Raw genomic sequence first — 21,804 nt, 5'->3', positions numbered from 1 at the left:
AAGGATGGGTGGTTGGTAAATGTTTCTGTAAGCTCTTTATAGCCTGAGCAATGTAACCATTCTGGAGGTGGTTAAGACAGTAAGGGTGGGATAGGGGCTACCCAGTTTCTGAGAAATTAAAGTGCAGTGTTGTCCAACTGGAGTACTGCGGCTAGATATGGACTTAAAATTGTACGTGGGATATCTGGACAGTACTACTGTAAAGCAAGGATATCTGCTTTCCAGTGCTTCAGCAACTGCAGCCAATAACTCTCCATATCTTCAGCTTATGCCTCAAGGCAGACTAGTAACATATCCCCACTATAAAGCTTGTAGTCCTAAACATTACTAACATAATTTATTTTAGGATACAAAACTGCCGTGGATTTTGAGCTGAATTGAGATAAAAATTGTGTCAGTTGCAGGCAGTTGATCATCTTTGGAATGGGAAATTGTAAGTCTACTTTACGTATTAGTTGGAATAGTTTAGGCTTATCTGACATTTCCCATCATCCTTGGTGCCTGCCGCCCCCACACATCAGCCTGAGAAGCCGGGCACAGTGTTTTTTTGGCTGTGTAACAGTTTCTATAGGCAGATGGTGGAAGTGAATTAATGCACTTTTATTAGTGAATGTGGTTAGCAAAGGGAGATTAGTAAGCGTACTTTAATGACTCAACGGCTATAACACTGAGTCCTTTCAGTTCAGTAGGAAAATATTATTCCAGCTTTTCCTGTTTCTTATAGTCCAAGGGGGTGTGTTGTGAGGGCTATAAGGGAGACGCACACAAACACCCTGGCACACAGCACAGCACATCCGGGGCCAATTGAACACCCAGATGCTTACTGAGAAATACACGGCTGCACACAGATTCATTTGTTACTCCCACACACAAGCTGCAGTGCAATGGCACAGTCAGACTAACGGAGATTGCTGTATGATTGCTGTATGATGCTGCAGTGTGATGAGTAGACGGTACCACAATGGGCTGGGCTGCTTGCTGTTACTATATTAGGATGTATAATAGTCAGTGTGTCAGTGCCAATACCGATGATTCAGTGTCAGAGACTGGGAGAAAGCAAGGAAACCACATCAAGAACTACAGCATTTTGCTGCACTAACTTCTACCAATCTTTGCAAAGAATATGTTACAGTGATGAGGCCCTGGATAGGGTAATGCATTATGGGTCCTATTCAGAAATGATGTTTCTGCCATGCTGCTACACTACCAGTAGCCAGTACCAATCTATATGCTTCCTATTCATTTAGCATTGATGGGGACCCTAGGCAGGAGCCTAGAAAGCCCTGTGTATATTCCTGCCCTTTGTTAAACACATCCTCTCCAAAAAGTTTCAAGTAGTTCAGTACTCCCTTTACCTATACTTAAGGTGGCCATAAATGAGCAGATATAATCTTGCAATTCGGGCTGTAGACCAATTCAGCAGTTTATCTGTCCATGTATGGGAACCAGATGTCAATTGGACAGGTTTGATTTTGCTTAGGATTGGGGGCCACATCAGCTCATTGAGGGGTCTTTGCTCCGACTGCTGTAAAATGATTGTTCAACCCTAGGGTCAACAATTGGATTAAACCTTAGGTGTGCATATTGGGAAAATATCCGCTCTTTGGCAACTAAACAAGAGGATCTTATAGTGTATGGCTTCCTTTAGATTGTAAACCCTACTCGGCAGGAGCCTCCTTCCTCCTGTATTTCATTTTTGCATTTATCTATATTTATGTGCATTATTGCAGTGTTTTTCGTGCCAGACGGTACTATTAATGCATTATAAAAACAGCACTGTGTATTATACATAGCATTATAAAAACTATAGATTTCATATGCACTGCAAATTAAAGGGCAACTCCACCAACAACTGTTTGCATAATGTCAAAAAATGTAGTTCTAAGACATTTACCCATATACATAAACTAAAAATGATAAAATCAATATTATTTTTCAAACCGTTTCAAAATATATAATGAGCTTATACTGGAAAGTTACTTAGAATGTCATTATCTTTCATTAACCAAAAAAATCCCCTATAACCCCTCCTATGCTAGCCCTCCTATGCATTGCCTTTCTCTTTCACTGAATCCAAGCTTGAGGCTCTGCAGATCTCTCCTCAGGAATGAAACACTAAAGAGCAAGTTGGAAAATTGTAGTCCATTCAAATAGTGAAGCTGTGAGATCACCATGAGTGTGCAGTATATTTATACAGCCAAAATGCTATATGAATGTGTACAGAGACAGCATTGTATGAGCTCGTACAAAGGTGGACAGAGCAGACGGTATGTATAAAGTGGAGTACACTTGATTGTGATGGAAAAAATCAATCAAATGGAGCACTTTTCCAGACAGCAAGAAATTGAATTCAAACATCACCGATATATAGGTTTAAAATTAAATTACTCAGGAAAATGGGGGTGGGGATGGGGGGAGGTTGTTTGAATCAGCCTTTAGCCAACTATCACTTTGAACAGCATCCAGAAATGAGGTATTCTGAGGCTAAGCTTCCATTAACTGTATAGGGGAGAAAGTGCCTGGGGCATGTTCAGCAGAAAGAACACATTGCATTCAGATATCCTAAATGATACATTGCTTTGCTGTACTCTGCCCTGAGTATAGCTAGGATCACACATATATACATACCGGTAGATTTCAGAGGATACACATTTAGCCCAGAATAAATAACATTTTGGGATATCTTAATATGTAAATGCCTGAAATCCCATATTCCATTAATATTAAGAGGTATTATAAAAAGTATGCTGATGTTTGTGCATTTAATTAGTCCTAGCTAATATTTATTGAGGTTTCCTTATCTCAGCACTTAGTTTGAAGACATTCTCCTAAAAGCTCTTTACTGACAGATATCTAAATGCCTGTTTGGTAACATAATGTTAAAGGGATGGGTTACCTTTAAGTTGAATTTTAGTATGTTATAGAACAGACAATTTTAAGCAACTTCTCAATTGGTCTTCATTATTTTGTTTTTATGGTTGCAAATTTGGACCCTAGCAAACAAAATTGTAAACTGGAAGGCTGCTGAATAAAAAGTGAAATAACTCAAAAAACACAAATAATAAAAAATGAAAACGAATTGCATATTACTATCTATACCATACTAAAAGTTAATTTAAAAGTGAACAACCCCTTTAATATTAACAATGCACTCCCCTAATTTGTGCATGTTTTTTTGGGATAAAAAAAACCTGTTTGCAGGTGTAAAATACAGGGGTCCCTTGTACCTTATTCATGATGTGCAGAGGAGCACATGAAGATTCATTAGTCAGCAGTCACAATTGCTAAAGAACTACAAAATTGCAGTACTGCTCCCACCATTGTTCCAATACTGACAGTGCTGCATTCCTGAAAGGAGTGCAGGTCTTTAATGCAAATATTTCTTGGCGCCATTGCAAACGATAGTACAATACTGACTAGTCTAAGTAATTATTAGCAATTTATCAGGGCTGGAACTAGGGGTAGGCAGCTGTATAGGGCACAGATGCAGGGTTAAAAAACTAAGGTCAAGTAGTGGCAGCACTTGGAGTAGGGGGGTGTTGCAGCCATGGTGGGCAAAGGCCAAGAACACTATAATTTGGAACCAGGACAAGAGGTATCTACCATGGGCACAGCAGCAAATAATGGTTTGTTTTGTAGGCACAAGCACACAAAAAGGTGGCTGAAAACCAGCACAAGTGGTACTTGACTTGAGCAAAAGTACCTCTTGGCCTGGCATGGCAATTTATTAATGCATTAAAAAGTTATATTATGAACCATTAATTATCAGTAATCAAATATTTTCATAACATAGTATTTTTTCAAATTCAGTAATAATAGATGTAAAGGTATTATACTTCCCAAATGGACAGAATAATGTTCACTGGTCATCTTAAAAAAACTCTGCTCACCCTCTATACAATTTCTGGTGTAATTCAACATAATGCAATATATCTGGGTGGAGGTGGAGCATACATTTTGTAGATCTTGTGCTTATAGCAGTGCCTGGCCAAGAGGTACTTTAGCTCAAGTCAAGCACCACTTGTTCTGGTTTTCAGCCACCTGCCCTCCTGCCACAGTTCAGACAGCACCTGCTGCAGACCACGCCTGCTTGCCCATACTGAACTTAGAACAAGCCTCTCTCTCCCCATATGTGCACTAGGCAGCTGCCTACTCTGCCAACGCCTAGTTCTGGCCCTGTTACATAGCATGATTGAATAGGAGAGGAATTAAGAGGACTGTTTACGACTGGCCCCCTGAATAGATTTTTTGGCAGGGGGGCGGTGCTACCAATTTATGCCACTGGACACAGATTAGTAATCAGCTCTGCCTCTGTTGTTGTTACCAAAGACATTTACTCTGTAGACCATTTTAGAAAACAGAGACCCTGATTCCTAATTTAGTACAGTAGCACAATGGATCTCATTTATGCCCCTATGTAATATGAAAGTGGCATAATGTTAATGATGTGGTTATGGCTGGATCTTAAATCTGTGATGTGCAGCAAAGATATCTAATATAGTGATCTGGGATCTAATGTTTGGGATATTGATCCTTTTATGAAATCCATATTAATTATGGTTGCCACATGGCTTGTATTTTAGTGACCCAGCTGGTAAATATGTTTGATGCCAATGTTTTTATAAGGGAAAAAACAAATGTGATAACAATTAAAGGTGGGAACTATACTCTGTACAGTATTTCTCTTTTTATCATCTGGTGGAAGATTGTGCTTTCTCCCAGACTCCTACGTGGGCAGATCTAGGCAAGGCAGAAATGCTGGTCTCCCAAGATCACAACATGATATATATGTAATTATATATATTCTTAAAATGCCATGGTTTTAATTGATAAGCTTCTACAAAATGTTCTTATTTCTTGAGCTTCATAAATGCCCCTCTAGACTGCAATTGTGTAAACAACAGGGACTTTGAGTCTCTCAGTTATGAGTTCCATGATGCTTGAGACTCAGGCTGTGTTGTAAGGAGAGTTAAAATCCTATTCATAAAGTGAGAGTGTGGCTGCATTTTAACAAAATGCCAGTACACATAAAGACACGGGTACAGGAAATGTATTCCCTAATGTATAACTTTTATTTTTAACATGTTAAGTACCCCTATTACAACAGTATTCCATTCTACTTAAGTCTGTACATTATCACAAGCCACACATTTTTCATGATGAAGATACAGGTCACATGGCAAAAAAAACCCATATGTAGATTATATGTCCCCACTGTCCTCCATCAAATGATCCCTATTTTGTGTGCTTGTGCCTACAAAACAAACCATCATTTTCTGCTGTGCCCAAAGGTGTGTTCACTGTACCCACTAGGTAAATGGGGTTAATGGACCAGAACTGGGGGTGTCCTTAGTAATTGTGCAGGCTGTGGCTGACACTAACTGGATACGCAAAAGGGACACAGTGGATAGCCACTAAATAGGAAATGCAACAGGCAGAATGCCAGTAAAGCATATATAAAAGTAAATGTAATAAGTTTATGCCAAATCATTGGTGCAGCTAGCACTGCAAAGTGCCCCAGATTTAATAGGGGCACATTTACTTAGCTCGAGTGAAGGAATAGAATAAAAATTACTTTGCATTTCGAAGTATTTTTTTGGCTACTTCGACCATAGAATTGGCTACTTCGACCTTCGACTACGACTTCGACTAAACGTTCAAACGTTTCAAACTAAAAATCATTTGACTATTCGACCATTCGATAGTCGAAGTACTGTCTCTTTAAAAAAAACCTACTTCGCCAACCTAAAACCTACAGAGCATCAATGTTAGCCTATGGGGAAGGTCCCCATAGGCTTTCTAGCCACTTTCTGATCGAATGAAAATCGTTCAATCGATGGATTAAAATCCTTCGAATCGTTCGGTTCGAGGATTTAATCGTTCGATCAAACGATTATTCCTTCGATCGTTCGAAAGAACAAATATCACTAAATCCTTCGACTTCGATATTCGAAGTCGAAGGATTTAACTTCGAGGGTCGAATATCGAGGGTTAATTAACCCTCGATATTTGACCATTAGTAAATGTGCCCCTTAGTGTTGGGTAAGTTCACCATCCCATCTATGTTTGTCTTTACCAAACCATTACTTTTCAAAGCTTCTTATAAGAGTCCCTAGGCTTCTGTCTGGGTTGTTACCAGCCCTAGAAGACAGAGCCATTAAAAATAAAATAGGGCCAACTTTAGTGGTGGTGGGACCTGGGACAAAACAAACATGGACCTATGACCTTTCAGCTATTTTTAAAATACTATTCCAGGTTGGGCAGCACTCATGCAAATATAATGCTGCCATCTCTTCCTACTGTACCTGCTGTCCCTCCAACTTACTACCTACCCTGGGGGAAAATAATATTTAAAGTGCCAAAGGTAGTACCAGTTTTTTGGTTACCCTAAAGACAGATGTACATGTGTCTTTGGGAGACACTCAATCTTAGCAGAGAATCGATAGGGCCCCAAATAGCTTCCATGCCTCCAACCCCATTTGAAATAATCCACTTCCATCTGAATGCTGCTGTTTTGCTTAGAAAGAAGTGCCATACAAACCAATCATTGTTCAAAAAAAAAAACAGCTAGCCAGTATAATGTCTCTGTAACACTTATTAACATCGTACATCAAGCTGTGGAGCTTTAATTTGTGTAAGACACCAAACTATACGTGCATTTAAAAAGCACTGCATCTAAAGTATGTATACATTTAGACAAGGCATTCTCTGTATAGTGGGGTTTGAAGTGAATAAATATATGCATTGTGAATACACAGAGCTGTTGCTTCAGACGTCAGAGGTACAGACAGTAGGACTGTGTGTTTGTAGTAATGATGGCTAATGTATGTGTTACAAACATACATAAATACCATGACAAATCTTTCAGGGAAGTAACAGTGTACTCATACAGAGACTGCAAGAGCATGCAGAACACCACAAAGGCAATTTTGCTGGTATTTCTATTGCTCAGTACAGATAAATTACACAACATACTCTCACATATGCACAGAGAAATTATTGGGGGGGAGAGTCTAATCATGGTTGACTACCATTGGTTTAGCACACCATATGAATAAAGATTGTGGTAAAAACACAGTATGACCCATAATACTTGTGGTGAAACAGTAATAGTAAAGCACAGCCTTTAGCAGAGTAGTAGTCACTAAGGGGCAAATTTACTAAAGCGCGAAGCGGCTAACACTAGCTCAAATTCGCCAGCCGGACGTAATTTCGTTATTTTGCCGATTTACTAACGGGTGCTGACGTAAATTCGCTAGCGAAGTGGACCTACTCTAGCGCTACTTTGCACCCTTACGCCAGACGAAGTTGTGCTATGGCGAAGGGACGTAACTACGCTAATTCACTAACTTGCGCATTTTACTGAACGTTACCTCTTGCGCCAGACTTTACTTCGTCAGGTCAGACCAGGCTAAGTTCAATACAATAGATAGGAGTTTGTCCAAAAATAGTTGAAGATTTTTCTAAGTCCCAAAAAATGCTGGCGCCTTTTACTTTTTTAAGGGTGATAGTATGAAAAATAGCGTAAATTTTTTTGGTGCTACCCTCCTTCCCCCCTACATTTCCTAACATATGGCAACTCAACTATACATGTAGGGCAATAGAGCACCTTTATTTTATATTTTAAAGGTTTCCTGGGCTTGTGTAGTGTAATGTAGTTGCTGCAGCATATACGTCTATTACATTTTAAGTTTGTGCACTATGCAAATTAGGAATCGCTATCGTAACTTCGCTTTGCTTGACGAAGTAACGGCAGCGCAACTTCGCTACCGTTTGCCTCCCTGAGCGCAACTTCGCATTTTAGTGAATTTGCGTAGCGCTGGCGAAACTACGCCTGTTGAAGTGCGGCAAAGCTGTCGCTGCCGCAACTTCGGATCTTAGTGAATTTGCCCCTTAGTCTTATGCCACACATGGCTGTTTATCCACTCTGCTTTCACCAATTCACACCTGTATCTGCACTAACAGACACGCTGTATGTATTTCAGCGAGAAAATACACACTCTTGTGTTTCTGTGCTAAAATCAGCTCTGTGTGATGGATACCATACACTGGCGGAGGGACAGCCACATGTGATATTGGCCTAAGACTTGAAGGTGGTATTGTGGGCATCACTTCTAGGTATCACTTTTACATGGAAACTCTTGCATAACATAATAGCTGCAGTGGTGCAATTCCTGATAGAGCTGGTAAAAGTAAGTAGGTGAATATGGATACAGAGAAAAGTGATGAGTGTATAGTGTATATGGCATGGGGAGTAAGCGATTGACAAAGAATAAAAAAAACATGGCTATAAGTATGTACAGTATATGTAATTAAAAAAGAGAGAATGAATGGATAAGCAAAGGTAACAAGTAGGAGCAATGTACTGTATTAGGAGAGAGAAATGGGAATTGTAGGAACTTGAGGATAGAGGGAATGACGATGTAGGAGATGTGTATGAAAGATATAGGGACAAAGAAAAGTTGGAGTAGGGAAATAAGTGATGTGGAGAGAGATATAATAGTTATGAAGAGGTTAATGAAGAGGTGGGAATTATGCGTGAAGAATATAGCAGAACAGGTAAGTAATAAGGTATGGAGAGAGAAAAGAAGTGGGAGTAGGGACATTATTAATGAAGCAGGAAGCAAGATGAAGTGAAAGTGGTGGCTTAAGTGATGGAATCTGAAAGGAAGATGTGGGAGGAATACTGTATATAAAGAATACAGTAGTGAATAAAAGTGGCCATACATGGGTTGAACCTATATGTTATGTTTAGGCTGAATGGATGTGGATGCACATTATACAAGGGAGTATGTAGTAGCGTAACATTTGGGATAAGGGCCCCAACATGGTTGGGATAGGATAGGATTTGCTTGAAACCCAGGCCATCTCCCCCTCATGTAATCAGCAGACCCTACGACTGTATGGACCTCAGTTACAGGGTAAGCAGTATACTAGTTACACGACTGATATTGCTGCCTATCTATTCAAAATTAATTACTGTAATTTGTACTCACCGACTTGTAACACTGCTGCAGTTATTTTAGGCTGCTATAAGCATTGGCATATGCTATGACTATGGTCTGGCCTATCTATCTTTCCACTTGTTTGGGCTAACATCCCAATAGAGTTTTGTATAATTTTATTGATGCATATATGGCCATCTTAAATATTACACCGAAATGGGAGAACTGTGTAAACAATACAGAGAAGTGGGAAAGGTGTATAAGAGGTCAAAGAAATGGGAGCTGTATAAGGAATACAGAGAAATGAGAGAGCTGTATAAAGAATACAGATAAATGGAGAGCATAAGTAATACAAAGAAATGGGAGCACTGTACCTGTATAAGGAATACAGAGATATTGGTGAACTGTATAAGAAATACAGAGAAATGGGAGAACTTTATAAGGAATACAGAGATATTGGTGAGCTGTATAAGGAATAGACAGAAATGGGAGATGTATAAGGAATAGACAGAAATGGGAGAGTAGTATAAGGAATAGACAGAAATGGGACAGCTGAAATACAGAATAGCCAACATAATTCTAACAAACTTGTGATCTGTGAACATATTTTCAGGGCAGAGCACTATATAATGCTGTGGTACATGTACAAATACTCCTTTCAAGATCTGTATTTGGCCCTTGGGACTCCAGATGGGCAGCCCTTCATAAAGCGATAGTAAGAGAAAACCAAATTATAGAGAGTAATAAAGGAGATGGCAGTAAAACACAGAAGTAGAATACAGATTATGCCATTTTTATCCAAGATGCTGGTAGTAAATAACATGGCAATTAACTGAGGATATTAATTCTATCTCAGGCTCTGTTTCCCCCTGTCATAAATCTGTTTCTTTCTCACACATCCTTTCTCTCTAGTTAAACATACACAGTAATTCCCTAGGGAGTCTCTGATTAATGTTTTGGGGTATTTTTAGCCTGGATATAAAACATGAGAAAATGTTAAGGATACAGTTATGTACAGAGATCAGGGAGAAGGAAATTGAATGGAAGAAGAATGTGAATGTTATGCAATGACGGAAAGATATCAGAAGGGTAAGGAATAGGTGTCACCCTCATTTTGCTGTCTCATTTTCTGTATTCCTCTTTAATGCTCCTCTGTAACATTCCACCCATCAATTATTTCCTTTTACATCCTATGATCCATCTCTTCTCTCTCTTCCAAATTCTTTACTGCAGCTAATTAAACAGCTTCCCATTTTAATTGCACCACAGAGCTATCCCCAGAGGAGTACATGGGGGGGGGGGGTAATGAATAAAAAAATGAGAAAAAGAACTTGGATACAAACATGAACCATGAAAAAGGTAGGAGTGGCAGAAGACAGAGAAATAAGGACAGAGAGGGAGTTGAAGGGATGAAGAAAAGAGTTTTTGGTAATAGGACACAGTAAGGACTGTGGGGGGTGGCAGCTCAAAGTTGAGGGGTGTGTCCCCATTACATACCTATAGCTCACACCGACCACAAATTACTCACAACTGCTACCAATTAATAGCCACAAATGTTCTACAGACAGCATCCAGTTGCTCCCACTGAACACACACCCACACAGCCTTGTGTACTTGTAGTTTGTGTTTCACTACAGTCTTTAGGGGCATATACAGTATATCCCCCTCCAATATCAATACTTATTTGGGGATTTCTGTCAGTGTGGCAGAGGTTATAGGTCTATTATTTAAATGTGTAAATGTGTGTGTATAGATAGAGTTGTCTGTATGTATTTTCACTCCCTGCACCCTGTCTTGTGAAATTGTGTTCCCTAATCACACACTGCAATTTTGTTCAGTGATCTCAGAGTTTCTGTCCAGGTCAGTCCCACGGACTGGGACCAAAAACCACACAGGAAGTGTTTTCATACGCAAAGGATGAACACTTAAATTGATTTATGAATACTAAAAATATGCAAAAGCAAAACAAAAAGTAACCATTCATTAACACAGTCTTCTATGAAAAGCCACATTGCTGCAAGAAAGATCACATGTAAGGACACAATGGGCCTTTTTTACTGTGGCTGTGGTGCCTACATTGAGGCAAACTGTACATTTTATCTACAGTATATACTGAAATGACTGTGTATTGAGCTACACAGCACAAGTAGGAATAATGCAGATACTGTATGAGATCTCTTATCCAGAATGTTTGGGACCTGGAGCTTTCTGGATAATAGGTTTTTGTGTAAATTGGATCACCATACCATAAGTCTGCAAAAAAAATGTAAATATTAAATAAACCCAAATAGGCTGGTTTTGCCTCCAACAAGGATTATTTATATCCTAGTTAGGATCAAGTACAAGGTACCGTTTTATTATTACAGAGGAAAATGTAATTTGTGACATTTTCTGTGAATTTGATTAAAATTGGGTCTAGGAGATCCTGTAATCTTTCTGGATAATGGGTTTCTTGATATAGGATCCTATACCTGTATCTGAAATGCAGCAAATTATGTTATATGTGTCATCTTGTTCCACCAATACTATCATATCTAATCTAATTTAGAGTGTTAGTACCCAGTTAGTTACAAATTAACATTACCCATTCCAACCATTAGACAGGGACAGACTTTATTTAGAAGGTGATATTCTTAGTCATAGAGGCTTGTGAGCTTATTTTGTTAAAGATGCCACCATACAACACCCACACTCAACAATTACTTAGTTATGGTAACAATTTTACTTTAAACACTTTGTGTTATCCTATTTCTATTTTCTAAGGCAAATTATTTTCATTAAAACAAATCATACTGAATGTACACTATTTAGTAAGTGAGAAAAAAGGACCACTCTACCTGTGTGTACAAGAACAATGCGATACCATTGTTGGCAGATGTTATGATATATCTCTGTACAGGCTTTAAAGGAACAATTCAGTGTAAAAATAAAAAATGGGTAAATAGATATGATGTGCAAAATAAAGATGAGCAAAATAAAACATGTTTCTAATATAGTTAGTTTTGTGTTGTTAGCAATTCAATTGTTTACAAACAATTTATTTTCCGAAGTCCGGGTGGAGCTGCCCCCTCTTACCCCCTTCTGTGGACACCCATGCATGTGCCCCCCCCCTCAAGTCTCTGATTGGTACAGCCCGGTAACCTATCAATGGAAACCAAGTAGTTATGTTACATATCAAGTCACTCCAGCCTTATACATTGCATATTTGGCTAGCTATTTACCCAGTTTTTATACTGAACATTTCCTTTAATAAAAACCTAGAGAGTTGCTGAGAAGTGTTATGTTGAAATATTATAATAGTAATATAATGTTGGACTAACCCTACCCCTAAAATACATCAAACCATACCTGCCTCGATTTAGAGAGGAGGTAAGGAAGGTCATGACCAACAAGTCTGAAAGATAGTGGCTGCATAAGCAAGGCAAGGCAAAACTGTAACTAAGACTCCTTGTATTCTCTCTGTACTTAGTTTTATTACTGTATCAAACTCTCTGATCATTTCTGTATGACTTCGGCCAAGTTGCTTCAGTTTGCTGTGACTCTGCGCCAAATATAGATCTGAATACTACAGTGCAGGGACTCACTGTGCCAGCAATGCCTGTTCCTAGCTCTGCATGTAATTAGTAGCATTATATAATAAGATAATAATACTTACACAAAGGAAATAGATTTATTACAGAACTGACACGTTCCAGTTTATCATTCAGAGATATTGTGTAATTAGGAGTTCTAGCAAAATGTTCTATGATCAGCATATTTGCCAACAGATGCAAATAATTTCCAGGGACAATGTGTTGCTGGACTATCTAGCGTTATCCTAAAAAGGGGCATTATATGCTGCACACATGACATATTAATGGTAATTTTGTTAGTAGCAGCCCTTTTTATGGTTTAGAAAATATGAGTAAGCCAAGTATTGATTTTAGTCCATAAGACCACTGAACTACTGAATTTTGTAACTGGTGAATCATCAAAAAAACGACCCCAGAGGCTACAGCACATGAGTTTATAGGATTAACTAAAGTTGTTAAATTACCAAATATGGGTTTTATAGTTGAGTACTGACTTCAGTTTGGATCTTAAAGAGATAAACAGAGCATTAAAAATATGCTCGAAACCAAAACATTTTCGGTATTACTGCTTAATGGATCAAAAATAGTGAGAAGCATATTAATAGAGCTTTACGGCATACATTTCACCAGTGCACCTGTTACTCATATCAATATACATTGGCCACCTACAAAAAAACGATGCCAGCTACTTCTTTTGAAGTTGATAAAGACTAGTTTACAGTGCCCCTGTTGGAGGGGGGAGCAGGGGAGTCTCTTTTTTCAAAAGCCTCCTGTAAGCTTGAATTGACATGTTCTAGGACTAAGGCATACTATTTGCTTATGAACACTATCTTTGGATATACCTGATTATAGCTGTTGAAAGTGTGTTCTGAATTCCTCACCTCTGCATTGAGTGTTGGTCTTTAGTGGCTTTCAGGCTAATGTTATATCAGGCAGACTAACAGAGAAAATCTTGAACATGCCTACACTGATTTTTATGGATATTGCCTGTCATCACTTGAGCAGACGATGACCACAAACACTAATTTTTAGGCTGAAAACCACCTGCAAAAATGTATGGGTGGTGGGAGGTTTCAGGCATTGCTCTGCCAGCAGAATTACAGCAGAGGAAGACAGTAGCCTTAGAGGAGACAGTCATTGCACAAAGTGGGGCAAGATGGTGTCAATAATTTAACTGTCCAGCCTGCAGCCCTATATAATTTAGTTCAACAATGAAGAGCCGTGGGTTAGGCAACCAAACTTCATATAAGTAATGGGGCTTGATAAAACTGTTTTGCCTAGGCCCTACCAGCACTAAATACAGACTTGACCAGGGTGAAGAGCTGGGTGGGGGTAGCATTCAGTGGTTATAAGGAGAGAATGAGAGTATGAAGCAAAACAAAGATCACATTCAAAAACAGAGATCATAGTCAAAACCAGTTCTCACATTAATATCCCTTAAACATGGCACAGCCACACTGCAGAACCAAAAGCCAGTGTTTCAATTCAGTTGGTATTATTGGAGGCTTTTAATTAATGGCATCAGAAATGTATATTCAGAAATAAACTAACAGTCTCTAAAGTGAGTTTGATGTAAGTATGGCATGTTAGGGTATTTGTTAAAGAAATAAGGTGGGCATTATACAGTACAAGAAATTGTAGTAAAGAACAAAGAGTGAATTTTTTTTGGCTTCAGTCCCTCCAGTAAGCCTTGTTCATTATGTTCCATTTTTGTTATTACTAATATGGTGATAGCATGACTCTCATTGCACAATAGTTTGGTCTTATTTAACTATTTTGGGTACTACTATTCACCTGAAGGATACCAGACAATGGTTTGAGGTTGGTCCTAAGTGTTGGTGTCATGAAAATGAAAATTGATTATATAAGCTTCATATTGCTGAAATAAGACACTTTTTAAATATAATCAGTTACAACTTCTATACAAAATAATCAAGGTACTCTTCACTCTGAGCAACCTTCTTCATTCTGTCTTCATGTAGTAGGTGGAGTCAGTTTTTGATTGACAGGTCTAATACATGCTTTGGGAGGGTTGCACCCATAACCTAGTGCTCACTCTTTAAAATAACCTACTTTGATGGAAATCTTGTTTCTCTGTTTGCAGGGAGTTTGCCAGAGTCTGTTATTTTGTCACCTTTTGTTTTGGTTATTTGAGTTATTCTGCTAAGAAAGGGAACCCCCTATTACTATTATCCTGTATTTTTAGAACATATTGCACAACACTGACATTAGACCTACCTGTCAATCAAAATCTGACCCAGACCTCAGCATGAAGAGAGCATGAAGAGTGACAGGTTGTGGAGAGTGCAATACTGAAGAGTAACTTGATTATTTCTTAAATGGACAGAATTTTTAATTGATTGTAGTTGGAAAGTGTCTTATTTCAGTGAGAGGAAGCTTATATTAAATTTTCATTTTCACGATAGATCCCGTTTAAATGTTGGGAAAAAATTCATTTTAAATACCTATGTATGCCATATATATCTTGCAGTGAGACAAGTAATACTGAGCCAGAGTGAAATTATGTATAAATTCCAAGTACTTTGTTCCAAATGGATAAACTAGTTATGCCAAACTGGCATCTACAGAGCATGCATAGAGGCAGCCAGAAAATGGTACATTCCTTTGGTACCTCTCACTAGTCAGTGAATGATGCTGCAGGCATCTGTTTAGATCTGTCTGCTACCATCCCATAGCTTTGCCTGTGCCTTCCCATCCTACTTCTTGCAGCAATGCTCTTCACTACGTTTTTTCATTCTCTAAAAAAACTCATGGTTAAAAAGTCACTTGGCTAGGAAGGATATGGCAATGTTTTGGAGACGAGAACAGGCTAAAGTAGTATCATGCCATAGGGTTATATGCCAATGTGAGCAATGAGCGAAGGGAATGAACTTCTTTTTATTGTAATGTCTATACGGATAAAAAATAATTTCAATGAAGAGATTTTGGGATCATGAAGCAGTTATATAAAGCTACTAAAAGGCATACAGAATCTTGCACTTGAATATTAGGACAGTTGGGAGCAGTTATATGTCCATCACTGTGTGAATCTCCTGTTGGGCGTTGTTCTTGGGTGTAATCAAAGGGTGTGTGTAAACCATACGGAGAAACAGATTTTCCTCCTCCTTGTGCAGTCCTTTGAAAGAAGTGTTTCTTACAGATGAGGAACGTTTAATGTCAGGCATGCGGTGTGGTGCTGTTAGCGGCACACAAACACAGACCCCTCTGTCTGTCCCAAAGTCACTCCTAGACACACCCAGATGGAAAAAATTAGTCCTTAAACAGGGAAGGAGATCCCTCCCCTCCCCCTGATCCCACACACCTCTTCCAACTGCCAACCAAAATGGCATTATAAATCCTTACAACTCTGAACTGCTATAAAACAGCCACCCTTTGAGCTTTTAAATGTGCCACTGTTAACTGGCCGTTAGACCAACGTTTAACTAGAATGTTATTGAGTTTCCCTGTTTTCAACGGAACTGAGGTCCCATGTGCCGGCCAGTGAAATAACACTGTGTACTCATTTATTAAATTGCACTATAGTTCTTCTAGTGTAGCTTGTCATGGTAAATTCCAGTGTAAATTATAATATTAATTCATCTAAGAAAGTATTTATAACAGGATGCTTTTGCTGTGTGTGAAACCGAAAGAAAAAAATGGATAGAACGGCAGGGAGATAAAAGCAAAGGGAATAACGTTGTTATTATGGGGGAGATCAGGATGTGCAGCACATAGATGAGCAGAATGGGAAAAAGCAATGATAACTCACAATGCAAGCTTATTAGCTTCGATTTTCACTACTAACATATGACATAGTGATTCAGTTCATTTTATATCTGTTTGCATGATGTGATAAGAAAAGGTGAACCAGGTAAAGATGATCATTTACTCCTAGTTGTAACATTTGATCCACACTAGGCCAATCAAATCACTTCAATCTTAGAAAAACACACAGATAGAAAATACTGTACTGAAAAAAGGTTTTATTTCTGGTGAACAATCTGAAAACAATTGAACTGAAAAAAGTGTTGGTGTAGGGTTATCGTACCAAGCCCCTCAAGGTCGGGCACTCAGTCTTAGGCATGTATGATGTTTCCACAAAGTTGGACCTGGACCACTCTCCAGTACCAAAATACAAGAAGGTTAAATGAACAAAAATGATGCGGTTCGCATCTGAGCTCACCCGGAAATGCTGTGTCTTCCCAGCCGCTGCCTTTGCGAGACGCCAAGTACTCCATGCCGGTAATCAATGTAGAAAATGATACTCTCGCATACTCGGCGCCGATCCAGGACACCATGTGAGGACAACAGCGTTTGTGTAGAATTTTCGGCTTTATTTCAACAAACACACAGTTAAGGGTGCAGCGGTGGGTTTACAGGGCTGACTTACGCATTTCTTGCCGGATCTCCGGCACTTCCACTGACTCTGAGGAAGTGCTGGGAGATCCGGCAAGAAACGCGTAAGTCAGCCCTGTACACCCACCGCTGCACCCTTACCTGTGTGTTTGTTGAAATAAAACCGAAAATTCTGTCCTCACATGGTGTCCTGGATCGGTGCCGAGTATGCAAGAGTATCGTTTTCTACCAAAGTACAAGAAAACTGCAAAACAAATTGCAACGGAGTCTTCAAACCCCTTTCCTCTTTCTGCTAAGACCCATCTCTCTTAGGGACAGACATTAAGAACTATCCTATATTGGGACATTTGGTGGTTTATGTAGAAGAGCAATAGACTTGTTTGCATGTTATGCAGTGAGGGTGAGCAGGAGAGAGTGCTGGGCAGCTTTCACTGAAGGCCTGAATTAGAGACTGGTGTGGAGAGAGTAAGAGAGCTTGCAGTGTATGGTCAAAATTAAATATATTTATTATGCTGTGTAAAACATTGGAGACAAACATCACAGGTGATGGTACCCATAGCAACCAATCAGATATCTGCTTTTGTTTTCTAACCTGTAGGTGACTGTTGAAAGCTAATAGCTGATTGGTTGCTATGTGCAACATCACTGGTGATGTTTTTCTCCAGAGTTTTACACAGCATGATAAATAGGCCCCTAAAAATGACTGTACATTTTCTTGGGGAGCAATGTTAATCTAAATAAACAGGTCTGTGGTCAATCTGGCCACATTTAAAGAGCACAACTGGTAAAGGATTACATGGATAAGTGTCTGTATGTCAGTTGACACTCTTTTAAATTATAAAATAACATTATCTGCAGTTGTCCCTTTCAACAAGAAACAAGATTGCTGCAGGCCCTTGAAAAATGATTGGCTAATTACAACAAAAATTGACTGTTATTTTGCATGTGTGATCATTTCTAGCCTACTTATGGGGTATATTGTACAATAGATGGTACAATATTTACTAAATCATATAAAGAAACGTGAAGACATAGCTGGACTGATGATTTGTTGACTATTATAAACATGAGGTCTAGGTAAAAAAATACTATGGAGGAAAAAGTGTCGGGACAACTGTATATCATCTATTATTAAAGAAACCAGAGCAGTTTGTACAATAACAGTGTTACAGAAATTCATACATTCATAAAAAAAGGCCATACATCTTATAGACTAACATATAAAAATCATATTGCTAAATCCTTCATACAAATTTTGTTTAGAGCTACAGAGTTTTAGTAGATCCCATAACAGTTGAGGGTTTAGTCAGGGGAGGGTGTGTCAGTTGACACCCTGTACAAGGACCCTAGTCATTGGCTTTTGCTCTGAGATGATAGGTATCCAGCACCAGAACTATTATTAATGGGCTCTATTCAGGAGATATTTAGGAAGGACTGACTGTGTTCTGGCTGGCCATTGATAGCTGTGATATAAATAACTTCATTTTTCAGAGACTAGAAAAAGAGAAATAATGAATGTCAACCAGTTTTTAATCAATACCCTTAAAACAAATACCAGTAGGAATAACTAATACTATTAATAACAACACAAACAATCTGGTTTCTTATTGAAAGGGAAAAATGCAGATTATTTTATTTTAAAGGTTGAAAAGAGTTTCCCCATCTCGGGAGCCATCACTTTTCTACTTCCCAGTGTTGTACATTCCACCCCCAGAAGGGATTCCATAAGCCTAAGACTTTTCTTTATGTCATTACTTCTGCATTATTCTACAGCTGCATGTTAGATTATATCAGAGGTTTCCAAACCTGCCCTCATGCTCCCTCCAACTTAATGTTTTCTGATATCTACAGAGCAGCAGAGGTGAATAAATGTGTAGCACAAGTGAGTCGGTCAAACTCATGCAAACAAATAACAACTGACTAAAAAGAATTTCTCCAGTTTTATATGGTGGCAGTCTGTACTGCAGTATGTAGCCCTTGTGTTTTGCCCCAAAGGAAAGGAAATATATTTTAGGAACAAGTTACAATCCATACCTGTTTACTTGCTAATCTAGATGTGCCACTAAAAGAATATCCAAAAAAAAATAGGACCAGACAGCTAGAGGTTCTATGGGAAACAACAATGCTATCTCTTCATTGGCTGTTAGACTGAGGGTGTGTTTAGTCATCTGAGCTGAGAAGAACTGAGCATGCTCATGAGCCAAGAGCCAAGGTAAATTCCTGGGGGAGGGGGCAGAGTGGGTTATAAGATGAGAAAAAATTACAAATGATTAAGGGGATGCTGCAGCCTTACTGTTAACCTTTTAACAATTAGAGTGGCAGGAATCTAAAGATTTCGAAGAGGCTGATCACTGATTACATACAGTGTGTGTGTGTGTGTGTGTGTGTGTGTGTGTGTGTGTGTGGGGGGGGGGTTACATGTCCTTTAAGGGGCTTTGCAAAGACCAGACCCCTATAGCTGTACCTTTTTGCCCTCGTGATGTTGCCCCTGTGTTACATTAAGAAACATTATTAACTTTTACAAAAGAGCCAACAAAAATGCTGTACAAAACCTAAGCACTAATATGTCTATTAAAATGTAAGTAATATTTACATACTGCATCACCTGTGAACAAAGATGTAGAACCAGGGAAGTGGTCAGTGATGAAAAAAAAATTGTATCCATCCCCATCACATATGCCCCTTAGAAGATAATACCAATTTAATTTACATCAATCTTTAAATGTGTCCCAGATCCCTCTAAAATAGTTGAAGGGAAACAAAATAAATCAGCAGTACTTCAGCTCTCCACAACTCTCTGCATTTGTGTGAATTCATATTTGTGTATTTTTGCCTGGTTGAACAGTACTAAGAAGAATGGATGCAAGGATAATAATACCAATCGGTTGTAACAGAGAAAGACTCCGAGTGAGATAGCTGTGCATCTCAAAGAAGGAGGAGCGGGGGAGCTAACCTGTGATTTGCCAACTCTTCAACTCTCAGCAGGAAAGAGGAAATGAATGGGAGAGAACTGCAAGGCTCAAGCTCTAATATGCAAACTAAGAATATCTAAGAATATCTCACCTGTCTAGAACAAACAAAAACCTATCTGAGATGAAAGCATTGAACAATAGCAACTTTCTTGTAACACACTATTAACACAGTTTGATATAGTGGAAGAATTTCAGGAATAAAATGAGAGGCTTTGACATGCAGAGCAGAAAATTGTCTCAGTGAGTCAACTAGAGCTAATTGTCAAGTTTTCCAACAACACATATCATTCACCTTCATCTTCTTATAGAAGGGAGAGGAGCAGGGGGATATGTGAGTCATAAGTACTGTATGAAAAACAATATATGCTTTAAGGCTATAAGATCAGAGTATAGGTTATCTGAGCATGCCAGAGAAGCTAATGGCTACTTTAACCTAAAGAGAACTTTTTTAAGATGTAGAAACTCATCACCGATTCAGATTGTAGATCTGAACCTACAGAAATCCATCCCTCAGGAGGACCACTCTGTGTACAAAGCTTGCTTCATATGGAGCAGGAGTCTCTGAGCTTTGACTCTCCAGTAATATTCAAAAAGATTCTAAGTGAGTATTCTGGGGTTTAAGGTAAGAAAAAGCTTAAGAAGTTGAGGATCTCTACTACAAGAGGAAGGAACAGTTGGCAGAGATAGGACAGAAGATTTATACATAATATAAAAAGATGACCATACAGTGAAACAGATGTGTGTTGTATACAGAGTGTGACATATAATTACACGACTTACAGAAGGAGAAAGTTATAGCTGTGCATCATATACAGAGAGGAGGCTAAATTATAGTTGTACACCATATACAGAAAGGAGTGTAAGTTATAACTCTGCATCATGTTCAAAGAGAAGAGTATAAAGTATGAACATTTTACAGAAAGGAGAACAATGTATCAATTATAAAGAGGAGTGTAAGTTACTGCCCTGAATCTTATACAGAGAGAAAAGTGAAGGTTATAGATGTGCATCTTATACAGGCAGAAGTGTCAGGTACATGCTTGCATCTCATACAGAGAGGAAACGTGAGGAAGTTTATGGTGGGCATCGTTATACACAAAGAAGGAGAGTGAAAGTTAGACCTGTGCATTTTATACAGAAAGAAAAAGATTGTAATGTTCTTATATAGGGAGGGGGTGAATGTAGGTTATTGCTGTGCATACAACAAGCAAAGGTGTAAGATATCCTTGTGCATCTTATGCAGAGAAGGTGACAAGTATAAAGTATCATAATGCATTGCATACAAAGAGTGTAAGATATAGCTGTGCATCTTATTAAAAGAGAAATCTGATATTTACCCTTTATAAAGAGTGCAGAACATTCAGAAGTAGCAGTACATCTACAAAGCTGGGAACCCATAAACCCCCATATACCAATGAAAATACTAAGCCTCAAAGTTTACAAAAACATTGCCTTAATTTCTTGCATTATCAAAACACCCATTTCTCGTGTGGCCCAATAGTTTGCCATTACCTCTAGTTCCCATATCCCGCAGGACTCCCGCTAGAAATAGCAGCAGCAACCCGTGTCTTCTTCCAGCCATCGTACAGCTACTGCTCACTGCAGACACAGAGTCAGTGTGTAAGGGACTCACATTACAGTTAGCGTCCCACCCTGTCTGATTAACTCTTACATTGCAGCCAGCACATGAATGATTGCTCTTATACTAGCTAATGGCCATGTGACATTAAATCATTATGTATGTATATACTGCAGATATATCTCTATACAAAGGATTATTTCTGTATATATATTATGTAGTGTAACTAGTATTTCACAGTACTATATACATACTATAAAGCACACTATATACATACTATAAGGCACAGCAGACCCCTTATCATGCTCCTGTATATCATTTTAGCGCCTAGGGCACATTGATAACTATAACATGACTTACACTCAGTCACAAGGAAATAA

General features: G+C 38.7%; 1 protein-coding gene across 1 annotated transcript in view; it reads right to left on the bottom strand.

The window, feature by feature from the left end:
* Positions 1–21,433, bottom strand: part of cspg4.L (chondroitin sulfate proteoglycan 4 L homeolog) — a 53,177-nt gene extending 31,744 nt beyond the window's left edge. Inside the window, exon 1 of the mRNA XM_018252921.2 lies at positions 21,358–21,433. Within this exon, the coding sequence (XP_018108410.2) occupies positions 21,358–21,427 (70 nt within the window). The 5' untranslated portion in view covers positions 21,428–21,433. The remainder of the gene's footprint in view (positions 1–21,357) is intronic.
* Positions 21,434–21,804: the final 371 nt, after the last annotated feature.

Source organism: Xenopus laevis, chromosome 3L, assembly GCF_017654675.1.
Source record: "Xenopus laevis strain J_2021 chromosome 3L, Xenopus_laevis_v10.1, whole genome shotgun sequence".
In the NCBI taxonomy this organism is placed as follows: Eukaryota; Metazoa; Chordata; class Amphibia; order Anura; family Pipidae; genus Xenopus; species Xenopus laevis.
This window is presented reverse-complemented; position numbering and strand designations above follow the sequence as displayed.